At 44.8% G+C, this 12,500-nt stretch overlaps 1 protein-coding gene across 1 annotated transcript in view; it reads right to left on the bottom strand.

The window, feature by feature from the left end:
* The window catches only part of LOC143127744 (ephrin type-B receptor 4b-like), a 41,697-nt gene extending 35,982 nt beyond the window's left edge, over positions 1 to 5,715 (bottom strand). Inside the window, exon 1 of the mRNA XM_076289411.1 lies at positions 4,720 to 5,715. Within this exon, the coding sequence (XP_076145526.1) occupies positions 4,720 to 4,801 (82 nt within the window). The 5' untranslated portion in view covers positions 4,802 to 5,715. The remainder of the gene's footprint in view (positions 1 to 4,719) is intronic.
* Between the last annotated feature and the right edge of the window lie 6,785 nt (positions 5,716 to 12,500).

Below are 12,500 nucleotides of genomic sequence, written 5' to 3'. Positions count from 1 at the left end.
ACACAAACGCACACTCAATAATTATGTACACACAGAAGCACGTTTTTAATCAGTCTAACACACACACACACACACACACACATACGCTTATACACACACTTCTAGGCACACATACACACAAACAGTCACACACACACACAAATATTCTAAGAGCACCTCCTTGCTCTAACAAGCATGCATTAATTTATTCTCTAGTAGGCATGCCGTAGACACACACACACACACACACACACACACACACACACACACACACACACACACACACACACACACACACACATATGCATTAGCCCAGTGCCCAATGTCTCTCTCACACACTTAAACACAAACAGGCTCTCATTCACTCAAATGCTAAACACTCCGCATTCATGGTTACTCACATTAAAACAGGGCAGACACTATCTAGATTAGGCTGTCTTTCTCGTTCTCTGTCTTTTTCTGCCTATCTCTCTCTTTCTCTCTCTCTCTGTTCCTCTCTGTCTTTCTCTCCCAAGGCCACGGCTGCCACTCTGGTCAAGATCGCACACAATATGAGTCAGTCACACGACAGAGGCCCAGAAGAGACAAAAAGAACAGAGGAAGACGGCCAGACAAAAGGAGTTTAAGTCTCTAGGCTTCATGCAGCACATATGCACCCGCACACACACACACACACGCAAGCACGCACACACACACACACACACACACACACACACACACACACAAACACACACACGCACACGCACACGCACACGCACACGCACACACACACAAACACACACACAAACACACACACACACACACACATTCAAAGAAAAACAGCTGCACTAAATAGCCTACACACATGGACACACACACACACACTCACACACAGCTCTTTCACTATACATGGCTCTGTCTCTCTCTTATTATAAAGCCAAATGCCCCCATCATATGTCTGAGTAGAAGAACATACTGACTGCACCAGTCTGGGAGGAGGGGACCACTATACAGGCAAAGAAAGAAAGAATAAAAGGAAAGAAGGAAAGAATAGAAGGATAACAGAAAAGTGGGGGAATAAAGTGAGAGAAACCAGGAGAGAGGCCCTTTTCTAAGTTTACCCCAGACAGAAGACATGGGAGAAGTTTAAAAGACAAGGGGGGGAACCGTAAAGGGAGTGTGTGTGTGTATGTGTGTGTGTGTGTGTGTGTGTGTGTGTGTGTGTGTGTGTGTGTGGCTTACATGTGTGGTACAGTCATCTCTTTTAATATTCTGCTTCATAAGCTACTTGACGTTGCCAAGTTTTGCTCAAGTGCAAATCTCCAACAATGGGTTTTGAAAGTCTGTGTGTGTGTGTGTGTGTGTGTGTGTGTGTGTGTGTCCTCCCTTTGAGATTAGGACGCCCGGTCTTCGACTCCACTTTTCTCACTGACCAGACGCGATCGCGTGGAAACAGCACGGAATTCCTCCGACGCATGAACAAAACCGGCCGACGTAAAGAACGACCTCCGACTCCAGCAGTCGCGATTCTCCCCAGAGCCGGCAATTTAAAATAACAGAGGCGAGTATTCATGCCGCGCCATTAAGTCATGATATGACTTTTCCAGTCTCTCGGTGGCAAGAGAGCTGTCTAACATCAACGAGATGTTTTATTATTAAGCTAGGACTAAGGGGAAAAGAAATGGACTCCCTTCTCTGTCTGAAGTCTCTTGCCTTATTGGTAGAATTGTTTGGGAGCCCGAGCCGTACGCCAGGACTTCCTGGCCAGATTCGTCAGTAGATAATGAAACACGAGGATTCTTCCTGTCGCGCTGACATGTCACATTTCCCTTTCTCACCGCCGTCCTCCCGAGTCAAACCGGGACAGATTTAGCGCTCGGTCTCAATGCTTTTTTTTTTTTTTTTTTTTTTTTACTATTTAACTGTGTGAGGTTATGGGGGCATAACGAAATGCGTCGCTTAAACATAAATCAACGCATTTATGAGGCGCGACTTTAAAAACTCAGAGTGAGATACATGTCTGGGCTACTTGTCCGCTTTGAAATTGATTTTTAGGGGTCTCGCACTCCACTCGCTAATGTTGAGAGAGTATTTATGACCTCGTGGCTGTCCTGGATGTTTAGATGGTGTGAGGAATGGGTCGCCGGGTAGATGGTGGGACGGGCTTTTATTGTGAATAATTAGTGTTTTAAAAAGACGAAAGAAAAGCATGCGGCTTCTCCCGTTGACGTTCAACAGCTGGCATTTCTCTCTCCCCCCTCCCGCTCTCGCACTCTCTGGAACAGGCTCAGTAATAAAAATGTTTTAATACAGTTCATTTAATCTCATTCTATGGATTGACTATATAAAAACCAAAACGGTTTTATTATGTTCATTTCACTTAGTAAAATAAAAACGGAGCATAGGAAAACTTATTTCTATTGGACAAATATAGTCAAATATAGATCAATCTCACCTAAACAGAGAAGATTTAAACGTGTTAATTTAAGACATATTAAAGAGATTCATCAGAGAAACATCTCTGTCCCACACACACACAGAAATTCTGACAGTAGCGTATGTAGGTGAGTGTTTGACATATCCTTGTGAAATATTAAAGCTAACTGAATCTGACACTGATGGCGCTTTTAATTAGCCGAAACTGTCGGATCCCGTCTCGGTATAATGCGCTCATTACCCTGCCGGGGCTGCGCACGGTGGGACGCCCATAATCCAGAGCCCTTCCTCGGGCAAAAACACACCATCACCTCATAGCGGCGGATCCGCGGGGCCTCGGCACGGAGGAGCATAGTAATTGATTGTCCTTGACGGGGGCCAGGTGTCTCCATCGCGGCGTGAAACGCGGAACAAATCTGTACCTCTGTCCCTCTATCCATTTTCCCCTACCCCATCGATCTGTCACCAGGATACGACAGCTAGTCTACGACCACACACCAAAAAATATACACTTAACACACACAGGTTTTTAAAAAGTGTTTGGCAGGGTGTCTCGCCAGAGAGAGAGAGAGAGAGAGAGAGAGAGAGAGAGAGAGTAGCCTAATAAGCTCTGCGCGGCCCGCTCTCTGTGGGCAGCTGTGAACAATCGGCGAGGTAGACCTGGTTAATCATCTCATAATATATTATAGAGTGCGAATGGAGTGGGGAAATGAACACACACACACACACACACTCCTTTGGTATACTATTCTGTTGTACAGCATTAGCTGCCAAACTAATACGCGTATTGTAGGCCTTGACACGTGTAGCCTAGCTACTTGCCATGCCCATGTACAAGTACTTTTGATAGAGACCGTTTTGGACTAAGAGTGCAGGTACTTTTTGTAGCCTCTTTAACCACCAATGATAACCAAAACGTACAAAAATGTCTTAAAGACAAGCTTGATTTATAATTCGAAAGTTGCTAACTCCAAGGCCTTGGGTGGCGCACAGCCATTGACCTTCAATTCAGGCAGCTGTAGCCTCGCCACGGATAGATAGGCTACAGAGTGAGCAAAATGTGTTGACCCACATTCTGAGGGAGTCGCAATGCACATTTCACATACCTAGAACAACAACCGCACTGTCCCTCCACTTAAAAAGGCATATGACCCGCATGGGATATACGTGTCATATATGCAAAAGGAGTGTACAGGGCCTGATTCATCAGGTCTTGAATGTGCTTCTGGGTTGAGGCACTTAGCCGAAATCCATCCACACGTGATTTCTTTTTTGAATGTACTAGGCAGGGATTCTTTTTTTGAATTGAAACGGGTTCAATGAACTTTTAAAAAAATGACTACAGTCAAGAGTTCTGAGGAGACTGTCATCAGCCTAAAAACCACCAGCGCTGGCTCAGCTATTGTGAGGCCCTATCCTTTGTTTGCGTGCGCTGCGGTCCGATTCTTATGCATGCCCTTTTCAAAAGCATCTGTTCCAATTTGTACACCAAGGGGATTAATTGTCAGCATCAGTTAACCATCTACGACAGGCCTGCTCGCTAAGAACTTTGATTGTAGGACCTATAGAATGACAGACTTGCACTGTAAAACATTAATGTAACTTTCGGCCTAAACGCTTCGTTGGGAGCAACAGGTAGTCAGCAAGCTTTTACTCAAAGCGATGCTGTTACTTTTTAACTCTGGGCTACAGCAAGTTGACCCCTGTCATGGCAGACCCAAGTGCATTTCAATAACTGGCAAACCAGCAGCGTATCGGCCTTAGTTGGGGCATTTGCATAGCAAACTTCTAACGGGTGCCAATCAGATTACAGAAATGAAAACTTTCACCTCATATCGCTACAACAGTTTAATAAATTGCAAACAATTCTCTGCTGTAGTGTAATTACTAACGACTGGATGTAATGATACCGTGGACGCACCGTACAAATTCCAACCCAACCAAATGGAACGGCTTTCTAAAATAATATTTGGAAATGTTGTAGTCAGAAGATTGCGATCATCTGCGATTAAGAAAAGGATCACACGTGAACTAGCAATGAACTGGGCGCATTTTTAACAGTAAAAAGTTGCCAGAGTCAGAATATCTGCCGTTTTCAGCTACTGTTAGCACTTTCATCTATTGTTGACACCTTGTCTAGACCACAACAAACAGTACATTTGGATTTTCTTCATGACAGTAACCTTCACAATATACCCATGCTTTGCCACACAAGCACAGTACGAAAATGTATGCAAACTGGTTTGGCATTGGCCTATACATTTTATCTATTATAAATATAAACCTGTTACGTTTGTTAAGCGTTGATAAACAAGACAGACATACCTTCATCTGCAGTACACGGCCCGGTCAATCCTGTGAGTGAGAGCCACAGCGCGAATACAGTCGTCCGCAGGACACGCTCCATTTTCAGCTGTCACGGACTCGGCTTGCCGAACAGCGGTGATAAACCGTGGACGGTAGGCGATTCCACCAATGTACAATCTCAACCGAAACTTCAAAGTGTCCTTCACAGTCTGTCCTGTCAGCTAGGCCGTCTCTCAGCCTGAAGCCCTGCTGCCCACATCAGTGAATACGCGCCTGTCGGACACTTGTCTCCCGCGAGGAACAAAAAAATCAGAGTGGGCTACACATGACTTCTCAACGTCATATGAAGTCTTTAATTTATATATTCCCCGTCCTAACCTCAGTTAACAACAGTAACATAAAATGTTATATGAGCGAAACGCTCAAAGAACTCCAAACAAAGAAATACTAACTTATAGGTGACAAATGTCCCTCTTTACGATGTCCAAGAAAGTAGTTTACTTTATCAGAATTAATCCCTTTCTCAGGGAAAACTATACCGAGTTGAGGGGACTGAATAAAGTATGATATTATCCCTTCGTTACTCTTGTCCTACTACCGAGTCCAGTTTCGGTGTGCCGTTCTCACACCAGCGGGAGAAGGAAGTGGTTCTGGTCTTCGTGCGGGTTCTGGTGAACGAGGATACCGCAGCACTCGAAGGAACAGGGTACCCCGCTGTTTCCAAACCTTTCAGTCCGTGCCAAGCGATACCAACCTCTGACTCCTCTTTCCCGTCACCACGACCGCCGCATTCCACTCTTCTTTTTGGGGCAACGAAAACAAAACAGGCGGCTGCGGTTCCGAATAAATCATCCACTGCGACGTAGTCTGTAATCCGTCCTTCAGTGCACCGTCGAATAAACCCTGACGATTTTAGAATCGTGGTGCTCTCAGCTCAATGTAAACACCTACCGCAAACAAACACACACAAACAGAAGACGGAGAGTCTGCACCAACTTTGTGCCTCCTAGGGTGTTCAGGGCAGCAGCGGACTGTGGCAGCAGTGTAGATTTGGAGTTCGAAAGGCACCCTGTCCGAGCCTCCCGCCCACAGTCACCTTCCCGGGCTCTGATTGGTCACCTCGCGCGTCCTTTCTTCCTACAGCTGTGAGTATGTTACTTGTATGCTTCTGAATGTGCACCAACCTCAGGTTGAGTAGTGTGTTTAATTAATATTTTAAGTATACGAATGAACATACAAGAATATTTTGCTTAACCATTTTTTTCCTCTTGCGCGTAATTACACTGTGTGACTGTTTGACCTGGTCGGTTTCAATTGACATTTGAGAATCTCACACACATACACAGCCCTGGCCGCAGGTGAAGAGTTTGATGGATGTGGATAATTGTCTGGGTCTGTTTCCTTTGAGGAGTTCTCCTATTTTCCTGCCACCTTAAAAAGGTTGACCTTATCTCTGGAGCCGACGACTGACGTTTTGTTATCGATTAATCAATGGATGTCCATCGATCATGTTCCACCTCGGCGGCGCTTCTGAGCTGCTTGGCCGTTCTAACCTCTTCTCTTCCCGATGGCAAAAAGCGGGTACTCGCTACACCTGCGACTAGTCACCTCACATCAGTTAGCCTAATTAGGGTATTGATCCATCCCTCATGGCGACAAAAAGGCAAACAGCACCAGACAGACACACTGGCAAGCAGATGAATGCCCTCTCAATTTATCAACACCACATAGGCACAGTATAACTTAAAACTATAGGCCTATACGGCAAAATGACAGTTGGATATTTAACAGCAAATCATCATATCTAAGACCAAATCATCCGAATAATTTGCCTGCCGACCCTTGCCTCCCACGCACTCTTTCTGTTGGCCTATGTCACAAAAGAGGGATCGCTATACAGCTTAGTCAGTAGGGTCTGTTGGAGATATACTACCCCCTACCCCTTGTTTGGACCTACAGCTATTGAAATCTGGGTATATCCCCATCTTTCGGGGGTTTACTGCTCAGATAGACGGCGCGCTAAGCGGATGAAGTCGGTGCAGAGGTGATGCTCACTCTCTTCCATTGAGGGGATGAGGCATAATCGGGTTTTGTTTTAATCTCTTGAACTCCTCAAGAATTGCTGGATGAGAGTTCTGAGGGGAAAGGGATTTTTTTCACACCACGCTCGTTTCAAGAACCGCTGGGGGTTGAATAATCGGTTCTCACTCAGCTCCATTAGAATGGGAGAGAAATCCGTCACAGACGGCGTGTACAATCCTCACGCCTCAGTTCAAAGGTGCCAAAGCTCTCGCGCTTAACTTCTATGAGTGGGAAGTGCGCGGGATCTCCTGTGTGACAGTTGACACCTACCGACATGCCTAGCGCTATTGTTTTCCTGCGTGCACTGTAAGGTCATTTTCGCTTGCAGGTGTCAAAGCTTCCATTGAAACCCCGCGCTCGTCAGGTAGTTGTCATGAGTAACCGGAGGTGATGGTTATCCGATACCTACTTTTATTTCGATGAGAAACACCGCGTCCTCTCCTCTATTCACGAGCTGGCAAATACTTCATTACATGTATATTTCGGGGTACGTCACCGGTTCATGTTGTAGGCCTAGGCCATTGGTTGAAAGCTAAATATATTAGGCTATTTTCCATCGTCTCATTTTACACAGCAGAAGCGGACATTTATAAACACAGCCTGAAAACCAAACTTTAATCCAGAAAAAGACTGCTGAGGGCTTTTCATTCTAGAAGGATCAGGAGAAAATCTCCCTCAATCTCCCTCAAGAGCGATGATGGGCTGTTTCGATTGCCCACTGAACCTTTATATGCGTGAAGTGGGATTTAGATGCCATGGAGATCCAGTCCCGTGTGAGTGAGAGCATGCTTTAAAATACAAGGGCCTACTCAAGAGCCACTCGCTTAACAGGGCAGTCTCCAGGACTCTTTCTCTCCCCCTAGCGGTCACTGGATGAATTGTACACCACATATCCTTCAGTCATCTTTCACAGACTCACTCATCCTTCTTTGTTTCAATTGTGCTCTGTAAGCACATTTTTTTTTCTGTGTATTGAGAGGAAGAGGGTAGGACATTCACAGATATGAAAGATAAGTTCACAATCAGATATACCCCTCCCTCTCTAATCTTAGCTGTGTGACACTGTGTATTGAAAGGGGATTCTAAGCATTGCATCAGCGGCAGCACACCACTTGTATCTGAGGAGGAGCGGGTTTTAATGTCTACCATGGGCTGGGTTTTGTTGTTTAGATTTGTTTCTCGTGTGGAGTTTGTGTATTGTGGAGAGTGAGTTCTGCTGTCATTGTGATTCTTTTGTTCTTTTGACTCTCTCTGTGTGTGTTTAGGGGTGTAACTTGACTTGCATGTTTGTTTGTAACAGAGACAGAGACAGAGACAGGGAGACACAGACAGACAGCGACAACAAGACAGACATACAGAGACAGAGAATGTTGGTTTGGGTGTTTCAGAGACTGGTAGATATCTGGGGAAACTCCTGAAACATGAACGTATACACACACACACACACACACACACACACACACACCGGTATGTTTCTCAGAGGAGATAAAATAGTGGTAAAAAGTGTGGAGGTGTGAAGTGGTGCTGGGAGTGTGAAAAGGCACAACAGCTTAACACCACAATAGCAATGGGGGAGAGAGGAGGGCTTGTACTACTCTCTCTCTCTTTGTGTGTGAGTGTGTGTGTGTGTGTGTGTGTGTGTGTGTGTGTGTGTGTGTGTGTGTGTGTGTGTGTGTGTGTGTGTGTGTGTGTGTGTGTGTGTGTGTGTGTGTGTGTGTGTGTGTGTGTGTGTGTGTGTGTCTATTAACCTTCATCCACACGTGCTGTTGAAGTTAGCAGTCCAGGTCTGAACATCATTCACACAGATGCACTGATCATCCTCAAGCACACACCAACTAGTTTTGGAAGAGTGTAGTGAGTTGCAGTATGTATGTGAGAGAATGGTTTTGTGTGTGTAGAGGAGAGAGGATGAGTGTTTGTGCATGCCTGTGTGTGTGTGTGTGTGTGTGTGTGTGAATGTGAAAGAGAGCGCACATGAAAGAGAGAGAGAGAATACTGCATGTGTGTGTGTGACAGAGAGAGAGAAAGAGAGAGAGAATACTGTGTGACAGAGAGAGATAGAGAGCCTCTGGTTTTTGTTATGTTTGTGCCTCTCATCAACACTAGTCCGGAATTTTGGAGCTCCAGAAACTGAACATTTTGGAAATCATTGAAAAATTCCAGCTTTTATCTGCAAACATCTGAAAACAATGCTGATTTGAAAAATGATTTTTTTTACAGCAAAGGTAGACCCACATACATTGTTTCCTAACTGTTGATGCTGTTTATTGTCAGTTTGTAAAGTTTAGGCGAAGTAGGAAGTAACGTTAGGAATCTCTGATCAATGTGATTGGTTAGGCTGGACCAATGATTTCAAAGTTAGTACCCGTTGTGATGCAGGTGTTGCAAATGTTTCCCAACCAAGTCACCAGACTCTATTCACTTTGTGAATGAGTTTCGATGTTTCCAGGCTAGTTAACTGCAGCATTAGAAATACATAGCTTCTCATTTCAACATTTGTGCTTAGATGGGAAGGCATTAAGAAAATCCAATGCGGCAGCATTTTTTGTTTGACCCTGAAACCAACCAGTCTGTATGCAAAACAGATAGTCTAGACATTGTTATGCAATCGGAATATTGTCATGATGTCACATAGCCCTACATAACATTTTTTTTTATTTGGTTCTAACTGGTTCGGGAACAGTAATTTTAAGGTGGAACGCTAAACCGGAAACGTTAAAATACTGATTCTGTTTGGAACAAACCAAATGAAAACAAATTCTGGTTCGAAGCCCTGGTAGAAACCCATGCTCACTTCCTGATTGGACTTTGCCAGTCTGACATCCCCATGGATCACTTTGACTTCCACTACTAGCTGGTGATACTGACAATTGCATGAATGGTCATGTGGTTTGTGTGAATGGTCATGTGATCCATGCGTCAGGTGTCCTGTGTGGCCAAGGTTCCGTAATTGCAGACGTACGTGGACAGAGATTGTATTAGTTTTGAAATGAACATGGGAACACAGGGATGTAGCCTCAGGCTCTTGTGGTAAGTCCTCTACATCAGTTACAATGCAAAGGCACATGGGAGTGAGAAAGGTTCCAGAGCAGCAAATGAGATGGTGGGCACACACACACAGGCACACACACCTAAACTCACCCTGAGAGAAAATGCATACACTCTTATGTCTCCATAGGTTCCTCTTGACGTTGACATAAACAGTGACGAGACAACATGGCCTAAACATTTACACAGAGCCTGGAGAGAGAATGATGGGGCCATCAGCACTAGTGACCCCCTTTTCTACTCTTCTCCCCTCCCTCCCCTCCCCTGCTCTTTCTCTCCCTCTCTCTTTCCTCTCTCTCTCTCTCTTTCCTCTCTCTCTCAATCTATGGCCTTGTCACAGAATATTAATTGAGAATTAAAAGGGATATTCTCACACAACACTGTGATATACCCACAGGACCCTCGGTTGCCATGGAGACCAAATAGGAAAAGGAGGCTGAGATGGTGTGTGTATGGGGAGGGGGGGGTGGTCGTTTGGCAGGGATGAAGTTGACAAACCAAATAGCATGACTCATTGGATGAGAGATGAAAAGAATGAGGTGGAGAGAGGGAGAGGCAGAGAGGGGGATAGGGACCAAGAGAAAGAGGTGGAAAGGGAGAGAGGGGAAGGGAAGATAGACAAAACAGAGAGAATAAGGCAGATGGAGAGAGGGAAAGAACGAGTGAAATAAAGTGAACAAGCTCTTGTTGCTGCAGACAGAGGGGACTGGGTTTATGTCAACAGAGAGTAGAAGAGAGAGAGGAGGGGGAATGAGGGAGGAAAGAGAGGAGAGGAAATGGAGGAGTGGAGACTTTGATGTGAGACCTGCAGGGGTATTAATAATGTAGAGAGAGGGTGTGTTAGTGTGTGTGTGTGTGAATGTGTGTACATGCATGTGACGTGTGTGTGTGTCTGTGTAGAAAAAGAGAGAGAGAAATTCAAGAGGGAGTGAACATGAAATTATCATTTATGTCATGGCAACATTAGTCATGAATATCTCAATGTCATTGTGTTGGCAACAGCAGCACAGTGATGCACTTCATGCTAGTTAAGCACTGAATTGAAATCAGACGAGGCAAAGAGAAAGGGGGGAGTACAGAGAGAATGTAGAGAGAGAGAGGAAAACAAGAGGGAGTGTAAGAGATAAGGGGACATTGGAAGAGAGAGGGAGAGCAAGATGGAGTTTTCATTCATATTTCAATTTCAGCATGCACAGCTCTGGTAGATGTGAAACAGAGTATAGGTGCAGCTGTAATTTTGGTCTCTCTCTCTCTCTCCCCCCTCTCTCACTCTCTGTCAATGCTCCATGCTAGCCACTGTATCAAAGAACGGTGCTCCACGTTTATGCACAGTATCGAGGGTGTGCACTGCACTCCACTCACATGTCCCAGCTGTTTTATCTGAGAGAGATATGAATCGTTCACTCCTTTATAGTTACTCTTTATGTTCTCTCCCTCTCTTTCTATCGCTCTGTCACTCCCTTGTTCTGTTGTCCAAGCTCTGGCTGGGAATAAGGTAACATGTTTTTCTCCTTTCCCATGTGCCCCTTGGTCTTCTCTCTCTCTCCCTTTCTCTCTCTCTCTCTCCCTCTCTCCTCCCAAGGGCTCAGGTCATTGTCCTTGCTCTCTTTCATGAGGAAGAATGAGGGACATGGAATCTGTCGTTCCCTCACTGTGTGTTTTTGTGTGACCGGCACACCTGTTCAGGGGGAAGAGAGGTGCACATTGTGCAGGTCTGGGTCAGTGTGTGTGTGTGTGTGTGAGAGAGAGTGCTTTTATTAGTGTGTGTGTGTGTGTGTGTGTGTGTGTGTGTGTGTGTGTGTGTGTGTGTGTGTGTGTGTGTGTGTGAAAGAGTGCTTTTATTAGTGTGTGTGTGTGTGTGTCTGTGTGTGTGTGTGTATGTGTGTGTTCTACATACCTGAATAGCATTCCAGGAAACCTTCGTGATCAGAATGAACCATGCAGTGCTTTGAAAGACTCTGATTGTATGATCTGAAATAGCTGTAGGATAGTTGTTGGTAATGGCAACAACTATTGCTTGTAAATAGGGTTGGGCACCGAAACACGGTTCTAATATGGCACCGGTGCCGACACAAACGGTAGTAACTGCATCGAATAACAACGTGGATTTCGGTGTCTCATTTCGGTGCTTAAATAGCGTTTATTTAATTTTTTTAATAGGCATCACTGCATGTCATGCGCCATCTTTAACGTCTTGCTCTGATAGCAACACATCCAGATACAGTTACCCAACATAAACACTGGATGTATAAACCAGAGGGGTGCACCACATAGGCGAGTGGATGGACAGTGTTTGCCAGCTTGCGTGAGCCCAAGTAGCTTACTTTAAAGCGATATCACAAGCTCCTGTCAAAATCTAGCAGTGGGCCTAACTACACACAAGCAAAAGGCTATGAAACAGCATCAACAGTAGCCTATACGTTACACAATATCAATAATAATAATACTAACTGGCATTTATTTGAAATGTTATCAGCAAAGTTGTAAGGTGAAAACTTTATTTCAAAGTGTGTTCTAAACAACATAATGGCATGATATTAATCTTTCATGTGCATGAGGCCCATATAGCATCACAATGAATATGAAGATCATGTTAAAAGTTAGCTGGCAAAAACATAAATATGTAGGTTACAATTCACTGAGCTGTCAAAGAGGCTACGAAACCATCT

This window comes from Alosa pseudoharengus, unplaced genomic scaffold, assembly GCF_046254945.1.
Source record: "Alosa pseudoharengus isolate Yale_2024_CS ecotype anadromous, Long Island Sound unplaced genomic scaffold, YU_APseudo_1.1 YU_APseudo_1.1_scf_17, whole genome shotgun sequence".
Taxonomy (NCBI): Eukaryota; Metazoa; Chordata; class Actinopteri; order Clupeiformes; family Clupeidae; genus Alosa; species Alosa pseudoharengus.
Note: the sequence above shows the minus strand (reverse complement) of the source record. Positions and strands in the feature narration are given on the sequence as shown.